This window comes from Lethenteron reissneri, chromosome 9 (genome assembly GCF_015708825.2).
Source record: "Lethenteron reissneri isolate LAM-NWPU_2019-01 chromosome 9, ASM1570882v1, whole genome shotgun sequence".
In the NCBI taxonomy this organism is placed as follows: Eukaryota; Metazoa; Chordata; class Hyperoartia; order Petromyzontiformes; family Petromyzontidae; genus Lethenteron; species Lethenteron reissneri.
In genome coordinates this window covers 9,573,231-9,594,490 of record NC_083787.1, presented here as the reverse complement: position 1 = coordinate 9,594,490, position 21,260 = coordinate 9,573,231, and the positions used below count along the sequence as shown (strand labels likewise).

The following is a 21,260-nucleotide window of genomic DNA, read 5'->3' as shown; positions in this document are numbered from 1 at the left end:
ATGTATTGTGAAAATCACTTATTTTCTAAAGCGCCTATGTACTTTTCAAAAATGAAATGTTTCACCGAGTAAATGAGGGAATTAATTTGGTGTACTTGTAGTTGAGGGTGTAGTTTAGCGGTGTCATTTAGTTGTGTGGTCTTGTGTAAAGTATTGTAGTGTAATAGTGCAGTCGTGTACACAATTTCCGTAGTGTGTTCGATAGTGGTTACATTTAGATTTAAAGCTTTCGTGACTGCAGGGATTCATATTCTTGGTTCTTTCGGTAAAGTCACGTAGAAGGGAAATAATAAAATAATACAAATATTAAACAATAAAAATTCTCACGACGTTTCGACTGCAACACAAGCAATCATCATCAGGTGTGAAATCCACAGCAAGAAAATGTTTAAAAAAATATTTTATTATTTCCCTTTTACGTGACTTTACCAAAAGAAACAAGAATATCTTCTATAGTGGTTCGGTGTATTCATGTAGTGTTGTGGTGCAGTGGTGTGGTGTTGGAGTACAAATTGTGGATGTCATAGGTGTGTGGGTGTGGTGAGTGTGTGGACAATTAGTCTGGTAACTGGTGTCGCGTGAGTAGTGGGTGATGTCTGCTAAGTTTCAGGATAGCAGTGTGTCTGATAAGTGTCAGCAGAGTAGTGCCTGGTGTGTGTCTACCAAGTGGTGTGGTGTCTGGTGAGGGTTAAGGTGGATGACTGGTAAGTGGTGTCGTGGGAGTGGTGAGGTGTCAGGAGAAGGTCACATGTCAGGTGTCTGGTGGACGACTGGCAGTGGTGTCAGGTGGTTAGTGGCAGCTGTCTGGTGAGTTCCGAGTGGTCAACAAAGTAGGGGTGGAGTCCATGGCAGAGGAACCGGTATGGGGAGAATAGTTGAGAGAAGGCGACTGAGCCGATGGGGAAGATAGCCCCATCCTGTAGGACAGGCTGCCCTCGAGGTCATTCGTAAAATTCCCCTTGAAACAGGTACGGCAAGTCCTCGCCTAACGCGTGTTTTCACACTATAACGTGTTTTCGCTATAACGCGGTTTTTCATTAGGGAACGCTTTTCGCACAACGTGCGACATTATAACGCAAAACGCGCGGTTGAGCTGCATGGCTGAGCAGTATGATACAGTACACAAAATGATACAGTAATGCGGTGGGCAAACCCTCAGTTATTTGTTGTGCCATCTTCCTGTGTGTACGTGTCGTATCTTGCCAAACTTTATCGTTATATTTAAGGAGTAATTGTTTTTGCTTAATGCGTTTTTAGCTTAAAGTGGAACTTTTCAGGAACGCATCTACCAAGTCAAACGACGACTTACTGTACTGGTTCCTGACTTTTGGAACCAGTAATTGGTTGTGAAAATTGTTACCGGTTTACCGGTAACCTTTAAACAACCCTTATGCAAACACTGCAACCGTACCTTGACCTGGTGCTTGGAAAGCATTTTCTTGACATCACCTTCGCGAGCATAGTCCAGCGCTGCGTGGCCTGCAACGTCCACTTGTGTGGAGTCTGCACCTGTAAGACAAAGATTCCCCGTACAGGCAGTCCCCGGATTACGAAAGGGTTAGGTTTCCGAGAATGATTCGTAACCCGACTTTTACGTATGTCGGAAACTGAACAATTTTTTCCCGATTACTAGATTGTTTTCTCTCAGTACCGTATCGCGCTCTCTTCAATTTTCTATCTTTGCTGTTTTTTCCTGAATTTTTCTGTTGTGTGTAGTCACTTTAAGATGTTTCTTGTTTTGTTGCGGTTGCACCCGAGTCAAGAGCCGCATGGCTCACAGGGTTATACCTAATAAATGAAACTGAAACTATCGCTACCCGTATCATATCGCTGTCCGTATCATATCGCTGTACATACCCTCCGCACTTCCTACGATTCTTTCATTTCATAAAAAATCTACCCTAACACTACCCATAATTAAACTAATGGAACGTAAATACTGTATCCAATTGTTTATAAATACCACGAGACATTTTAATATTAATTATTAACATCAGCCTCTTCCAAATGTTCGCTTACCGTGCATTAGGCTAGGCCTAGACCACAAGCAATGGAAGTGTAATTGTGTTAAATAACGGACACGCAGTAAATAATTCATGAAATAAACTTAAAATAAAGAAAACTAGCGATAGAAACGTAGGAAAAAAGACATAGTTCTAAAATAAACAATTACGTAATGCTATGAAATAAGCGAGGTGCAAGGCTGCCCCGTCTTACGCGCTATTCATCTGCAACCTCACCGTGCTGCAATACTTGCACTTACATAACTAACGCAAACATTTCCGCATATTGAATTTTTTTACATTATTTATGGGAGCATTTCTGTAAGGTCGGATTTCCGTAAGTCAGGTCTTCCGCAACTTACTGTATAGAATGGAAATAATAAAATAATAAAAATAAACCATTAGAAAATAACACCAATGACGATTATATTATTTTATTATGTTTTATTTGTATTATTTTATTATTTCCATTCTACGTGACTTTACCGAAAGAACCAATAAGATGAATCCCTGCAGTCACGAAAGCTTTAAATCGAAATTTTACTGTATAGACTTAACCGACTTTTGGGGCAAGTGGGGTTAGTGAGCACCTATGGAGGCCAGCACGGCCTTCACCTCCACCTACACTGCAAATTGCTTTGATTCACGTCGTTTCCATATTTGCATCTTTCAGGAACGCATCCCCAAAGTAAACCGGGGTATCACCATATCTTACATCTCTCAACATCTCAAGTGTTCATCTCGCATTTCACTGCATCTCTCTTTTATTTGTGTACCTTTGACTTTAGTGTTTCTCCAAGATTTTACTCGCCCGGCTCCAAGTTAAAATCCATCTGATTTAGTATGGCCAATGAAGAGCAGCTCCGAGAGATTCATTTTCAAGTGACTTTGTGAAACGGGATTTTCCCTGTAAGAAATAAACATTGAATGTACTTGTTTGTATATATGCGGGAAGTGGTGGCACAGTGGTTAGCACACTGCACTACAAACCCGGTGAACCGAGGCCTCTTCCAGCTCATAGCCAACACCAATGACGATTATCTTAAACGGTCCTGGAACTCCCCAAGATCGACTCAGCCTCAAACGAATACCTGGTGTGATATGTAAACATCCCCACTTGGGAGATAAAGGCTATGGTGCTGGCTACCCACTTGCTCCAAAAGCCTGTTAAGGCTATATAGGGGATCTTAGTATTTTGTGTATAGTGTGTGTGCATGTATGTATAGGTTTATGAGTTTGTGATGTATCAATTGACACCTTGGACACCCTTGCAAATGAGGTGTTTACTCTCAAAGGATGTTTCAGGTGAAATATTTTAGAAAATAAAATTCGACGTAAACGAAGCAGACAGTTTAAAACTTGTGAAGGGGACCGAGAATTACACAGTTAGGGGTTTGATTTGTCACCCACGTAGTTAATGTATTCGATGGCCGTGCGCTCTCAAACCACGGGGGCAGCAGCAGTGCGGAGGTGGGACCTCCAGTAATGGCTATGATGACCCTTTGAACCTTATTGATTTATTACGTGGAAGGACAGATGTGTGAAAGTGGAAAATTGTCTGCTTATTTATTTCATTACTTATATTCTCCACAAAGAATCTAATCATTATTTTGTGTTGTGTATTGTATCATTTTGTGTCAAACTAGGACCCATATCTAAAATACGTGGTTCTTGCCCATAAAAATATAGCAGTTCACCAGCCAATGTTCTGCAATCTTAGGCCATGTGGCTGATAGGATGTGTAAAAAATACTTAACATTTTTTTAAAGAATGGCTAAATACGTGAAGGGTGTATTGTTGGCCTCTTTATTTTATTCCTTATTGCGTTATTATATTCTTGTTAGCGTTAGTCCACGCGAGCTGAAAGTTTAAAACATGCCTGTTGTGCACTTCCGATCCCCTTTGTCAGAGTGAAGTAATTGTGACTTACAATCTGCAAGTGTGTTTTAGGGAAATAAATAGTGTTTCCGTTATGCAAAATGTAAGCATGAAAAAGTAACATGAACCAATTATGGACAAACGTATCTTGTAAAACCAGTAGAAAGGTCACGTACGTTTTAAAGACATAAATCTCAAAATCTATTACGATCGTAAATATATATTTTTCAGGTTGTAAGGCCAATGGCCCAATGCAGCTATGAGTAGCACAAATGGAATTAGGAATAATGGATGCAGGGTTGCTGGATTGTGGCCAGCTCTGACCACAGAGGATAAGGGTCATGCATGAGGGGGTTCGCTGGTCGCCAGAGACACACAGAGGGGGCACAGAAGGGAATGGGGGTGCTCAGGAGTCAGAGTTTAACAGACTCAGCCTTGGGGGGGTTCCGCACGAGTGACCCCGAGTGGTTAAGTACGGCTTGACTCCCTCCGCTAACATAAGCCAAGGATGCGCTCTTATCCGTGAAGACACTGGGGCACATACGCACGCGTATACAATCGAGGAAGTTTGCATGCGCACATGCAAAGGCACAGGCGAGTGAACAAATGTACAGATAAAAGCAGAGGGAATGCGCACACAGATGAATGAATGGGCATGCATACTGAAACGTGCACTAGCAGAGAGGCAAATGCGAGCACAACGCACAAATCACACCTCTGATTAGCACGGTTGGGTACGTACGGTGCGAAAGACGTTCGACATACATACATATAATTCTTTGCGACTGCTGCGGGCTATAAGTTCAGCAGCAATGCATTGCAATGCTCAGTTTAACACGTAGGCTTTCGCGACCAATATTATTCATAATAAAGGTTTTTGGGTTAGATCGCGTTATTTATAAATGTGTCGTAACCCTCCACCACCCGACATGGCCACTCAGCAAAAAAGTGTTACGTTGACAAAAGACAAATCATTGACTACTTTAGCCCACTGGTGTGTTGAAGAGTGAAACCACAACATTTAAAATTTTTGAGTACGACGTTTCACTGGTAATTACATCCAGCATCGTTATAATTATGAACATTGCAATGCTGCAAGGATTATAGTTTACAAAACATACAATGCTCAGTCGTTCATATTTTGACAAATACACAACTAAAACAGCAGATGTTACTGCAGCACCTGAGAAGGGTACTAATGTTTCTCTTTCAGCCGTAATTATCTGTTGTAGTACGGAGTTAGACTGATGGCCTTAATCTAAGTTAATATTTTTTATTTATTTTACTTTTATTAATTTTAATTTTTCGCCTACGTGACTTTACCAAAAAAACCTAAGAATATGAATCCTTGCAGTCACAAAAGCTTCAAATCTAGAATTAATCTAAGTTGTCTTGTGGTTGTTGTTGTTGTTTGACTTGCATCCCACTGGGATTTTTGCACACAGCGTTGGTGTACGGTGCATTTTTCTGGAATTTTTTCTGTTTTTTTCCTGAATTTTCAGTTTGCGCATAGTCACATAGTCACTTTAAGATGTTTTCTTGTTCATGTTTTTGTTCTTTGTTTGTTGCGGTTGCACCCGATTCAAGAGCCGAATGGCTCACAGGGCGATACAAAATAAATGAAAGTGAAAACTGAAACTGATCTGGCCAGGGGGCTCAGTGGTACAGCGAGCGGTTCGCAATCGGAAGGTTTGCGAGTTGAAATCCTGGTTGGGGGTTGACTCGACCCACTATCACTCTAGGCCAATAAAAGGAGTACCACTTTGTGGGGAAGCCAACAGTGTTTGTCCCATGGGAAGACTCACTCTTGCCATAGTAATGTAGAACTTCCACCACTGGCTCAGGACAGTGAACAGGTGATGACCACTACCTCCTCAACGCTCATTTGAGCAATGAATCCCTTTTACACGTGCAAACCCACCCAGCAAAAAACACATCAGCCAAGACATGCACAGGAAGCGTGTTTGACAGATACCTGGCTGGCTGCACGTCTGCTGTTTTCAAGGGCGACCACTTTGCCAGATGACAAGAAGACCCAAAACAGTAAACACAAACCTATTGTACTCCACCGCAGGCCCACCTCCCCAGGCTTCTACACAGGCGCTCCATCTGTCCCTGTCCCATCAACCCACGACCCCCACAGCTGCAGGGGGGGGGTCTTTGCAAAGCGGTAAACCATAGCAGACGCAGTGCACACCACTGAGGAACCCTTGTCTAGTCCAGCGGCTCCTCAAACAAGGCCTTTGTGTGAATTTTACCCAAGCACAGCCAGAGATAATTTTCTCCGTGTGATATTGGCCTACAAAAACCTATCTTTTAAATTAACGACCTTGAATAAATACATAAATGAGCTATTAAATACGTGAAAATTATCATAACACAAAAACAAATTGGTTGTAATAAACAAAGTGAATACAAATAAATATGAAAGTATTAAATAATAATTATCAATGAATTTACCTTAAATTATGATGATGCTTCAGCAGTAGAAAGATGCAGTAATGATGATGCTGAAGACGATGATGGTGGTGAAGATGATCATTGTGATGTCATTACTGCTCCTACATAGACAATCTCCAACATACACATCTCACCACTTTCTTGCATCACATTCTCTCTCATCACTTTATATCATCAGTTTCTCGCATAGCATTCTCTCTCATTACTTTATTTCGTTATGAAATCTCATCACTTTCTCGCATCACATTCTCTCTCATCACTTTATCTCATCACTTTCTTTCTCTTTCGATGCAGTCGTGTAGAGTTCCAGATGTCATTCGAGAACAGCCAAAATCCCGGATAACAAGTTCGTAATTAAAAAGGGAATAGTGTATAGTTAATGCTTTGCAGGAAGAGGAAACTAAAAACAATACTGAGTACACACCTATTGTGTCAACATGCACCGAGACTATCGCAGGATGGCTGGCAATATGAAGCTTAAATTTTGACTTAAAACTTTCGTGACTGCAGGAATTAATATTCTTTGGTTCTTTCGGTAAAGTCACGTAGATAGAAAAATAATAATAAAAATAAAGTGAATAAAAATTGTAAAAATAAAATAAAAATTATAAACAAAAAAGGCACTAATGTAGACTGTAGCCTGATTGTTAAGTTTGGTCAGTGTACTGGCAGTCTATAATGTAGACTGTAGCCTGGTTCTTAACCTCGGTGAGCGTACTCGTAGTCTGTAATGTAGACTGTCGCCTGGTTTTTAAGCTGGTGAGCGTATTGGCAGTCTATGATGTAGACTGTAGCAATGGTTATTAAACTGAATGAGCATACTGAACAGCTGCCACCCCCATGCTGCTGACACACTTGGGCTATGCCCATCTCTAAACCTTTATAAACAGTTTGCCTTTAGAGGCTAACCCCCCTTTTCTTGATGACAACTGCTTGTGTTGCTATTGAAACGTCATGGTTTTTGTTTTTATTTTATTTTCTATTTTATTTTATTCAGGTTAAGAACCAGGCTACAGTCTACATTAAAGACTGCCATTACACTCACTCAGTTTAATAACCATTGCTACAGTCTATATCATAGACTGCCAATACAGTCGCCAGTTTAAAAAACAGGCTACAGTCTACATTATAGACTGTCAGTACACTCACCCTGCTTAATAACCATTGCTACAGTCTACATTATAGACTGCCAGTACACTTACTCCAATTTAGAACCAGGCTACAGTATACATAAGTGTTTTTTTATTCACTTTATTTTTATGTTTTTATCTACGTGACTTTACCGAAAGAATCAAAGAATAATATGAAGCTTATTAAAATTAAACTACCTTAGTGCTCTTGTGATATCGGCGTAGACATGAATTCGTTTTTTATTTATCACTTTTGCGGAACACAGGCCCAATGGCCCAACATGCTGAGCTGTGTGTGTGATCCGGAGCTGCGTGAGATCTGGAGTTGTGTATGATCTGAAGCTGTGTGTGATCTGAAGCTGTGTGTGACCCAAAGTTGTGTATGATCTGGAGCTGTGTGTGTGACCTGGAGCTGTGCGTGTGATCTGGAGTTGTGTGTATGACCTGCATCCAGAAGCAACTTGACCATGCGTGCATCGTCGATGAGAGTTGCGTAGTGTAGCGCCGTCACTCCCTGGAAACTGGCACGTGTGTTGAGGCGGTCGCTAAACTCATCCTCACGAACCACCAGCACTGGGCAAACACACGACATCACATCACCACCAACACGTCATTCAAAATGATTAGGCCATTGTGTGCCAGCGTCATTGTCCAAATTTGATCAATTCCAAAAATTACCAGTAAATTACTAAACTGGCTTTACACATGGCAGCATTCATTGCTTCGTAATGGCAAACTAATGCCCACTTGCAGGCCACTGCTGAGTCCCCTTGTACTGCACAGGGATAGCTGCCACTGGGGGTGACCTTTATATGTTTGCCATGAGATGTTATGTAATGCGCTTTGAATTCCTGAGGCATTTAAGAAAGTACCATATGCATTCAGAGATGATCATTTTTATGGCATTTTTATTTCTTAAAATATTTCATTTGCAAGGGTGTCTATGGTGGTGATTGACATGTACATTGCAAACATGCACCAACACATATGAGTGATCAAATGCATGAGTACAGCAAACCCTTCCCTCTCGTGGGATTAGCGATCGCGGTTTTGTGCCACATGTATTAAGGCACAGTTAGCCAATCGCGCCCCTGCGTCTCGACCATTCTTAGCCGACCGCAAGATTCCTGTACGCATCCGTAACTGCATTGCTCACGATGATGCTGCCACGGAAGAACACACGGCGTCATCTTGTGTTCATCTCGTCTTCCAAGCGGCCCATTGCAGGTCCCAGGTCACATGGTGTTCCCAGCCTCCAGTGAAGAGCCAATGAGGTTCAGGTGTACAATTTTTTATAACTGTATTGTACAGTACTGTACATAGATACGTGTACAGTATTGTACACTACATTACTTTTTGCATTTTATACATTTACTGTACAAGTTATATTTAACACTAAAAAATATTAAGCATATTTTACATTCAAAATGCTTCCTGTTGAATTTTTTCGTTGATGTAGGGTAACGTAAAACAAAAGGAGGGGGGGGGGGTTGTCATATTATTAACTGTGAACCAAATCATAGTTTTCCCATTTGCCTTGGAGTTAACAAATCGCAGATTTGCCTATTGCGGCTATTTTCAAGAACGTAACCCCCGCGATGGGCAAGGGTTTGCTGTACACATATAAATGACCATGACACAGGAAACCAATTAATTTCAAAACTACTACATCATCATCAGCCTTGCTCAATTCATAGCTGGGTGAAGGCCTTCTCAACTTGCCACCAGCTTTTTCGATTTAAAGCTTTCGTGACTGCAGGGATTCATCTTCACCTGAGGACGGCTACATGCGTTGTGGCCGAAACGTCGTGAAAATTATTTTAATATGTTTTATTTTTATTATTTTATTATTTCCATTCTACGTGACTTTACCGAAAGAACCAAGAAGAAGTTGCCACCAGCTCTCAAAATCCAGCGATGTGACAATCCATCCAGCAGCCGCGCACGGACTGATCTCATGGCTCCATCTCCTCGCTGGGCACCCTCTCGGACACCTTCCATTCCTGAGGCTACCGCTCCATTCTGTTCTTGATCATCGTCCGTCCTCCCTTCAATCGACGTGTCCCGGCAAAGCCCGCTCGTATTTCTTAATAGTTTATGATCTCATTCACCTGCAGAGGCTCTCTAATCCACGGGTTTCTCTGTCTCTCAATGTAATTCTGAGCAGGCATCGCTCAACGCTTCTTTGCACCCTGTTCCTCCAATTATCACGGTTGGCTAAGTACGGTGTGAAAGAAAGAAGTTTCGGTGTTTGTTAAAAAAAATCGCTAATGTCCATGTTTCTAATCCATATGCCATAGCAGGTGGTACGCACTAATTCAAAACTATCTTCTTGAGAAACATTGCGATACTCTCATCCATAAGACAACAAACATAGAATCATCCAACAACGGAACCTGTGCAGCTCCTCAGTGAAATCTGTGCTGGAGGCTGTGTTGCGTCTTCACATTGTAACAATACATTCATAAATAAATGCTACACATGTATACATATAAACAACAAAGTTGCTTCAATACAACATAATCATAACATTGGCACAGCAGCACGAGCAGGAAGGGTATTGGTTGCTCCAGCAGCTGCTAGGAACAACGCAGCCACAGTCAAACACATCTCACTCACACACACAGAGCCCCTTGTATAGCCATACAAACTATTATAGCACGTGGTGTTACAGAGCACCAATTAAGGCTGACATGGCACACAAGAATATGGTATGGCCAATAACATGCCCAGCTGCCTTCGACTCCCTCAAACACGACTTGTAGCCGATGTTATCCATTGCCACGAATCCACCTCTCTCGAGTGTGAGCCTGCTCATGCTCGTGTGTGTGTGTGGTTCGTGGTGTGTGCACACTCACCCTCAAGGGAGTGCATCCCCAGTGAGCGTGCCGTGCTGTAGACGTTGACAAAGTCGTCGCCAACATCAGGATTTGCTCCAGCAGCAAGGAGCACCTCAACCACACTGGAAATCACACGAAAGCTACCATTAACCATTCTTGATCGTATGGACACGAGTTGAGTAGTAACAATAAATCCATGTCTAAGTTGTAAATCCTGCTGCTGGCTTCAGAGGACAACCAGGAAATACCAATCGGGCCCCCGCAGAAAGCTCGCAGTGGACGTGAGTTCACACAAGGACCCAGAGACTCACAAAGAGACCCATAAACTCACAATATGTTGTTAGTTGTGGTGGGCTGCAATCGCATGTGGAAATAATCTTTCAATTTTCTCTTGTATAGGAAAAGCTTATTGCAGCTGCCTTGACAAGTCCACATACGATGTAAGGCAACCTGCTGCTTGTGGGACAGTGAGCTTCCTGATGGCTGGGCAGTAGTGGTGGGACCCTCCATGAGTTGTTTATTTGGGATGATATTTTGCGTTTTATGTAAGTTGAATTTCTTTCGCACCGTACGTAGCCAACCGTGCTAATCGGAGGTTCTCCCACTCGTTCCTACACCAGTGACCCATGATGCATGGCGCGCGGCCGAGTCTTTCTCTGGTGTTTCAGAATAGCTTTCTCCATTTAAGGCGCATTACCGAGAGGGTAATGATGTATGTGTGCCTGGACAGGTCATTTTCTGGTCGTGAGTGCATTCCCGGCAGTCTTGCTGCTAAACTGGCGTACGAAATGGGACAGTACGGGCAACCAAAATGCGGGGCTGAATTTTTACCAGTAATTAGCGACAATGACGTTATTGCCGCATGCGTGTCAGGCCAGTTGCACATTGACACGGAGTGGTGAAGGTGCCAATAACAGGCCATGGAAGAGACGGGGACTGTTGTTGATCAGTTGACTTGTGCGTCATGGTCACCCAACACAATCCTCAGTGTGTGCCTATGGGAAGTGCAAGTTCCACAGCTCAGAGTTGTTCCTTTCACGCACCTGTGGTGACAGTTGATGGCCGCCACCATGAGGGCCGTCCAGCCAAGCTCATGGCGAGAATCTGGATCCACCCCTTCAGCTAGCAGTCTGCGAGGAACCCAAGGCACACAACACACATCTATGCATCAATAGGTATAGGAGGGAGTGTATCTGAACCTGGGCCTCACATGTGTGACCAAACGTCAAATAGGAAATGTATATACTGTGACATGAGCAATCAATGCTGTGTTATCTATACCAGCATCTCCTTATACACCATTCTGGCCTTAACAGGTGCTAGGATTGTTAAAAACTGGTAAACCAGTGACCGTTTTCTGATAGATTACTGGTTCCAATAGTCAGGAGCCGGTAATCGTTTCCAGTGGAAATGTAGTCATTAATGCGTGTATTCAATGGAACGTGACACCTTACACAGGGGCCTAACTCCTGCGTGGTACATTTGCCCTCGACGTGCCGACTGGCTGTGACAATATACCATACATTTATACTGCTGCGTAGGCAAAGGTATTGATATTTAATAAACTTTCCCCATTTGTTTCAACTACCGTGCCAGGAAATTGAATCGAACGAGATTGCAAGGTAAGTGCGCACACCATTAACCCGCAGCATCTCCCTTCGTGCCTCAGGTAAATTTGTCAAAATGTAACATTTTTCTATATGTGTGAAAAGTTGGGAACCGGATTTTTATTGGCTTTTCATGCGACTATCAGTAAAGCAAACACGTTTTCAACAACCCTAATTAGGGGGCTTCCTAACAGTCCTTGGAATAATTACCTTCCTGGTTAAGTAGCTGGCGTTTGTCTTCGTGAATTGAGTGCACGAGTGCGTGTGCATAATTTTCGCGTGGGTAAGTACTTGGAAGTCATCCCAGCCATTGCTCATTCAAACTCTGCCTCTAAACTGTCATTGTTACGTGGCACCTGCAGCCTCCAATCTGTTTATGGGTAAACAGTGCGGGCCACTTATGTCCATCCCCCGTCACTGATATGCAGTTAAATAATCCACAACGCATTCGTCAATTTGCTTCAGAACACAGTTCTCTGGCAGATTGGCAGGTGTCCATCATGACCCACAAAAGCCTGAAACCACCGACTTAACTCCTATCTGAAAACTGCTAGCACATGCTTGTCAAGACTAGGGTTGGAAAACGGTAACTCTTGTAAGAATCGATTACCATTTCAGAAAGTCATAAAATGGTCATAATTTTCAGTGAAAATGTTGCAGGAACAATAATTTATAACGCATGCAAGGTTGCGGACCTAAAACGCAATAGGTGGGCATACCCACACTTTACCCCACATACACGAGCTGGTGATCGACTAACTGGTGTATCCATTTATATGGCTGGGTGGACAGAAGCGATAGGGAATATTTAGGAATTTTGCCCCATTGTTTCAACTGCTGTGCCAGTAGATAGAATTGAACCGACAATTTATGAATTGCGAGTCCAATGCGCTGCTCATAACACCGTGGCAGCTTCCCCATCCATGTAGTGAAGACAGGATAGCGGGAGGGGGGGGGTGACGTGGCCCAGCCGTAGCGACTTTACTGCTTGTTTTAGAGGTGAGCAGTTCGATTTCGGCAGGCTGCCCTGGTTATTACTACAAGTGTATCAAACCATACAAATAAATGCTGTCCGCTTCATGGCAGACGTTAAAAATGAAATGGTACAATGCGAAACGAGTAGGCAGGCCATTGTCATAGTCAAAATTCCAAAAATTTACCTGTAAATCATTCAATTGGGATTACACATAGCAACATCGCCCATATCTGTGAAACTATTGCAGACTTTGTTAAACATAGCGCCTCCGTGGTGATGAGAATACTGTAGCGCGAAGACCAAATGTAACAACTTTCATGATTACTCAGCAGAGCTTAAATTTTGCCTCCTTGCCCGCTTGACGCTGCCCTCACCTGTTGACCTCCACTGTGTCACCTGTCCGGGCAGCCCGCAGCAGACGCTCACCTGTAGGAAACCAAGAACAAGCAAACCAGGCTCACCCACCACACACAGCCACACACAAAACCACCATGCGCACACAGGGGGTAGGTGGCCAGTGCCACGCCAGGCCACCTTTGCCTCCCCAGTGGCGATGTTTACACACCGCACCAGGTACTCATTCGAGGCTGAGTCGACCTAGGGGAAGCCCACGACCGGTTCAGATAATCGCCATTGGTGTTGGCCGTGAGTGGGAATTGAACTCTGTTCGCCGGGTTCGTAGCGCAGTGCACTATCGCTCCCTGTCACACACAAACACTGTCTCACGCACGCCGTCACACGCATACGCTGTCACACCAAGTGACGGTGACGTCACCACGGCACCTGTGCCAGGCTAGGTGCACTTTGAGGCTATCACGTGAAGTGTTGAAGGCTCGCTGGCAGGAAGTCACGGAGCAGAACCAGGTTGTGCCATGGGTTGGCCGACTGAGATGACTGTCAGCTGTACCCACGATTGTGCCAATTGTTGTATTTTAGCTGCCCAGCGCTCCGCTCGTTGTTGTGAGCGTCGCTCCTCTGCCCTGCGTTATTGGAGGGCGACTGCCTCCAAGTGCCCAGTAGCGTCCTTCACGAGCCTCCTCCTCCACAGAGGCCGATCTGACACCGCTGGTACCGGTGTTTGGCAGTCACACACTGTCACACACACGCACTGTCACACACACACTGTCACACACTCTGTCACACACACACTGACACACACACACTGTCACACTGACACACACACTGTCACACACACACATTGTAACACACACGGTGTCACGCACACACACGCTGTCGCATACACACACACGCTGTCACACACGCTGTCGCACACACACACTGTCACACACACACACTGTTACACACACACACACTGTCACACATACTGACACATACACTGACACACACACTGACACACTGGCACACACACACACACACTGTCACACAAACACACACACTGACACACACACGCACTGTCACACACACACTGTCACACACACACTGTCACACACACACACACTGTCACACAAACACACACACTGACACACTGTCACACTGACACACTGTCACACTGACACACACACACTGTCACACACACACTGACACACACACACTGACACACACACACTGACACACACACTGTCTCAAACACACTGTCACACACACACACACTGTCACACAAACACACACACTGACACACAAACACACACACACACTGTCACACACGCACTATCACACACACGCACTGACACACACACGCACTGACACACACACACTGTCACACGCACTGACACACACACACTGTCACACACACTGACACACACACACTGTCACACACACTGACACACACACTGACACACACTGACACACACTGACACACACTGACACACACACGCACTGACACACACACACTGTCACACACACACACACTGACACACACACACACTGTCACACACACACTGTCACACACGCACTGTCACACACACGCACTGTCACACACACGCACTGACACACACACACTGACACACAAAGATAAGACAAAGATCCCCCATATAGCCTTAACAGACTGTAGGGGCAAGTGCTGTTAGCGAGCACCTATGAAGGCCGCAACAGTACACGAGGGGTGGGTGGCCAGCACCACGCCCGACCGCCTTTGTCTCCCCAGTGGCAATGTTTACACACAGCACCAGGTACTCATTTGAGGCTGAGTCGACCTAGGGGAGGCCCGGGACCGGTTCAGATAATCGTCACTGGTGTTAGCCGTGAGCGGGAATCGAACCCGCGTCGCCAGGTTCATAGCGCAGCGCGCTAACCGCTACACTATCGCTCCTCACACACACTGTCACACACACACACACGCTGTCACACACACACACACACTGACACACACACACTGTCACACACACACACGCTGTCACACACACACACACACTGACACACACACTGTCACACACACACACGCTGTCACACACACACACACTGACACACACACAAGCTGTCACACACACTGACACACACACACTGTCACACACTGACACACACACACGCACTGACACACACACTGACACACACACACTGTCACACACACACACACTGTCACACACACACACACTGACACACACACTGACACACACACACTGTCACACACACACACTGACACACTGTCACACACACACACACACTGACACACACACTGACACACACAATGACACACACACTGACACACACACACACACTGACACACACACACACACACAGTCACACACACACACTGACACACACACACACACTGACACACACACACTGACACACACTGACACACACACACACTGTCACACACACACACTGACACACACACACACACTGACACACACACACGCACTGACACACACACACGCACTGACACACACACACACTGACACACACACACTGACACACACACACACACACTGTCACACACACACACTGACACACACACACACACACTGACACACACACACTGACACACACACACACTGTCACACACACACACTGACACACACACACACACTGACACACACACACGCACTGACACACACACACGCACTGACACACACACACACACTGACACACACACACACTGACACACACACACACTGACACACACACACTGTCACACACACACACTGACACACACACACACTGACACACACACACACACTGACACACACACACGCACTGACACACACACACACACTGACACACACACACACTGACACACACACACTGACACACACACACTGACACACACACTGTCACACACACACTGTCACACACACACACACTGACACACACACACTGTCACACACACACTGTCACACACACACACACTGACACACACACTGACACACACACACTGTCACACACACACACTGACACACTGTCACACGCACACACACTGACACACACACTGACACACACAATGACACACTGACACACACACACAAACTGTCACACACACACACTGACACACACACACACTGACACACACACACTGACACACACACACACTGTCACACACACACACTGACACACACACACACACTGACACACACACACGCACTGACACACACACACACTGACACACACACACACACTGACACACACACACACACTGTCACACACACACACTGACACACACACACACTGACACACACACACGCACTGACACACACACACACTGACACACACACACACACTGACACACACACACTGTCACACACACACTGACACACACACACTGACACACACACACTGACACACACACACACACACTGACACACACACACTGACACACACACACTGACACACACACACTGTCACACACACACACTGTCACACTGACACACACACACACACTGACACACACACACTGTCACACTGACACACACACACACTGACACACACACACTGACACACACACACACACTGACACACACACACTGTCACACACACACTGACACACACACACTGACACACACACACTGACACACACACACTGTCACACACACACACACTGACACACACACACTGTCACACTGACACACACACACACACTGACACACACACACTGACACACACACACACACTGACACACACACACTGACACACACACACTGTCACACACACACGCACCTCTGTCCCCGCCGCTCGCCGCGTGGAGGGACCCGATGGCGAATCCCGCAGCCACGACCCAGCCCGGGCCCCAACGCGTCCTCCCCCGCGGCGTGAAGCCTCCTCCTCCTCCTCTCCCCGCGACCCCCGCGGCCTGCAGGGCGGCCCAGCCGTGTCGCTTCCCCGGCCCCGTCTCGGGGAGCAACCGGGAGACCAAAGCCCCGCGCAACGGCCTCAGCGCGGCGCGTACAGCCATGCCGCCGACGCAATTGCTTTCCCTACACTAGACACGCATACACCTTTATATATCCTACACTAGACGCGCATATACATTTATATATCCTACACTATACGCGCATATACATTTATATATCCTACACTAGACGCGCATATACAATTATATATCCTGTACTAGACGCGCATAGACATTTATATATCCTACACTAGACGCGCATAGACATTTATATATCCTACACTAGACGCGCAGATGCAATTACATATCCTACACTAGACGCGCATATACCTTTCTATATCCTACACTAGACGCGCATAGACATTTATATATCCTACACTAGACGCGCATATACATTTATATATCCTACACTAGACGCGCATACACCTTTATATATCCTACACTAGACGCGCATAGAACTTTCTATATCCTACACTAGACGCGCATACACCTTTATATATCCTACACTAGACGCGCATAGAACTTTCTATATCCTACACTAGACGTGCATAGGCATTTACATATCCTACACTAGACGCGCATATACATTTATATATCCTACACTAGACGCGCATAGAACTTTCTATATCCTACACTAGACGCGCATACACCTTTATATATCCTACACTAGACGCGCATAGAACTTTCTATATCCTACACTAGACGTGCATAGGCATTTACATATCCTACACTTGACGTGCATTGAACTTTATATCCTACACTAGACACGCATATAACTTTATATCCTACACTAGACACGCATACCCCTTTATATATCCTACACTAGACACGCATTGAACTTTATATCATACACTAGACGTGCATAGACCTTTATATATCCTACACTAGACGTGCATAGACCTTCATATATCCTACACTGATTCTAGATTTGAAGCTTTCGTGACTGCAAGGATTCATACTCTTAGGTTTATTCGGTAAAGTCACGTAGGTAAAAAAATAATACAAATAAATAATAAAATAATAATAAATGCTAATAATTAAATTAAATCGCGACGTTTCGGAAGCAACACAAGCCTCCGTCATCATCCTACACTACACTATACTCTACACATTCGTCAATCGCACTGTGGCCTGAACAGGCGACGTTTCAAGCAATGGCCCTTCACAGAGAGAGTTGAATACTGCCCTTTACACCACGGGGTCTGCTGAGAATGTAATCTTCCAAAGAAATTTCGACCTGTTTTTAAACAAAGCGTAGGAGTTACCTAATAGTAGATGTTGAGTAACTGTGCTTGTTAAATAAACTCCTTGCGAGTAAAATGATGAGGTGTCATTGGTTGGCACGGTGCATTGTGCGAAAGTGTTCCCACATCCCCGAGAATTCTGAGAAATTAAATGCCAGGCGCAATCATAGGAAACCATAAAAAAAATAACACGAAACTTAAAGCAATATATCCATACCTCGATTTAAAGCTTTCGTGACTGCAGGGATTCATATTCATGGTTCTTTCGGTAAAGTCACGTAGAAGGGAAATAATAAAAAGTAAAAAAAATTGAATTCTCACGACTTTTCGATTGCAACACAAGCAATCATCAATCAAGACCACTTCAGGTGTGAAATCTGCCACTTTTTTATTTTCTTGCTGTGCTTTTCACACCTGATGATGATTGCTTGTGTTGCAATCGAAACGTCGTGAGACTTTTTATTTTTTATTAATTCCCTTCTACGTGACTTTACCGAAAGAACCATGAATAAATATCCATATCTGTCAACCCCTTATCAGTGCCCTACCTTATTACAAACCAATTGAGATCTTATTGGTCACCCCGTGCCCTTATAAATGTCAACGTTCATCCTACAAACTCACAATCACAAGGGAGAAACACAAACAAATACATACATTTTTAGTTTTGCCCGTATTGAAACGGCTGTACGGCGTATAGACCTGAAAACTCAATTTCCCTGTAACAATACTGGGTGAGCCATATGGGTTGAGAGCTATTCTACTATGCACTACATTACTATACACTACACTATACACTACACTGCCGTACACTACTCTATACACTACACAACTTTACACTACACCACTACATACCTGGCAACCCCTTATCAGTGCCTACATTATTAACGACCAATTTAGACCTTATTGGTCACCCCGTGCCCTTTATAAATCTCAATTTTCATCCTAAAAAGTCCCATCACAAGGGAGAAACACAAACAAATACACAATTATGATTTATTTTTTGGCCAGTATTGAAACGGCTGTACGCCGTATGGACCTGAAAACTACATTTCCCTGGAACGAGTATACGGGGTTAAAGGGCCGTTCATAAAAGACGTCACGCACCTAGGGGGGGGGGGGGGGCAGACATTTGTGACGATGTGTGACGAGGGGGGGGGGTGAGAAATGTGGCGTAACATCAAAATGCGCAACTTTAAATAAATATAGACAACACGTTCTACTTTATTAAATAGACTTTTTAATAAATGTTTTCTCCTACAACATCAGAATGCAGCGCCACATTAAATACGCACTACAATGACAATAGTTTAAAGCGATTTGAAGCATGTTTTATATTTGGGGGAGGGGGCAGAGCTTTGTGACGTCATATTTGAGGGGGGGTCTGACTTTTTGTGACGTCGTGTGATGAAGGGGGGGGGGGGGTCAAAAATCGTCCAAAATAGCGTGACGTCATTTATGGACGGCCCCAAAGTAGTGGTGGTGGCTTTGGGTAGTGGGAGTCTGAGGAGAGGGCACAAGCGTTGGGGGGTTGGGAAGGGGAAGCAGACTGAGAAGTCCTCGATGAAGGAGTGTCAGGAACTCATCTCAGCGAAACGATTCGTTTTGAATGCAGCATCATTCGTGCTACACAATGGCTGATGAACCACAGACAAGCTTGGGAGGCTGCCAACAATCGTTCTGCACTAATATACGTACCGTATTAAAATGTTTTCGGCCAATGAGTGTTGTATACATGGGAGAAAACCGGAGCACCCGGAGAAAAATCACACGTGCGAGGGGAGAACGCTCAATCCCGTACAGCAAGGACAGACACTGCACTGCATTCTGCCGGCAAGCCAGGGTTATGGCACCTTGATGCCTACGGGAAGAGAGTCTCGCAAACATTTCTCTCTCCAATCCACCAACCCTCGCCCCCAGTGCTGCCTGACAAAACGTGCGCCACCAGCTCCCTCGAACCCCTCCCCTCCACACCCCACCAGACCCCCCTCCGCATCCCCCAAAACCCCCTCCACATCCCCCCAGACCCCCCCTCCACACCCCCCGAGACCCCCCTCCACACCCCTCCACCCCCCCTCCACACCCCCCGAGACCCCCCTCCACACCCCTCCACCCCCCCTCCACACCCCCCCAGACCCCCCTCCACACCCCCCTCCGCATCCCCCCAGACCCCCCTCCGCATCCCCCTAAACCCCCCCCCCCGCAACCCCCAAGACCCCCCTCCACATCCCCCGAGACCCCCCTCTGCATCCCCCCAGACCCCCCAAACTCCCCCCCCCCCCCCGCAACCCCCAAGACCCCCCCCCCGCATCCCCCAAGACCCCCCTCCACATCCCCCCAGACCCCCCTCCGCATCCCCCCAGACCCCCCCAGCATCCCCCCAAACCCCCCCCGCAACCCCCAAGACCCCCCTCCACATCCCCCGAGACCCCCCTCCGCATCCCCCCGCATCCCCCCAAACCCCCCCCCCGCAACCCCCAAGACCCCCCCCCCGCATCTCCCCAAACCCCCCTCCACACCCCCAGACCCCCCTCCACACCCCCCGAGACCCCCCTCCGCATCCCCCCGCATCCCCCCAAACCCCCCCCCCGCAACCCCCAAGACCCCCCGCATCCCCCCAAACCCCCCTCCACACCCCCAGACCCCCCTCCACACCCCCCCAGACCCCCCCTCCGCATCCCCATCGCCTCCGCACTACCCCCTCCCCTGTGCCGCCGCGCGACTCGCTGAAGCTCGCCTCGATGGAGCCGCAGCCGCCGCTCGCCGCTCTGCTCGCCACGTGCCTCCTCCTCGTGTCCGCTCTCCCGTTGGGTACAACGCGCTGTGTGCGGCGGCAC

At 46.0% G+C, this 21,260-nt stretch overlaps 1 protein-coding gene across 1 annotated transcript in view; it reads right to left on the bottom strand.

The window, feature by feature from the left end:
- CLPB (ClpB family mitochondrial disaggregase) overlaps positions 1-17,264 on the bottom strand; it is a 35,621-nt gene extending 18,357 nt beyond the window's left edge. Inside the window, 6 exon segments of the mRNA XM_061548038.1 lie at positions 1,412-1,509; positions 7,916-8,044; positions 10,330-10,433; positions 11,355-11,441; positions 13,269-13,320; positions 17,008-17,264. Of these exon segments, the coding sequence (XP_061404022.1) occupies positions 1,412-1,509; positions 7,916-8,044; positions 10,330-10,433; positions 11,355-11,441; positions 13,269-13,320; positions 17,008-17,242 (705 nt within the window). The 5' untranslated portion in view covers positions 17,243-17,264.
- Between the last annotated feature and the right edge of the window lie 3,996 nt (positions 17,265-21,260).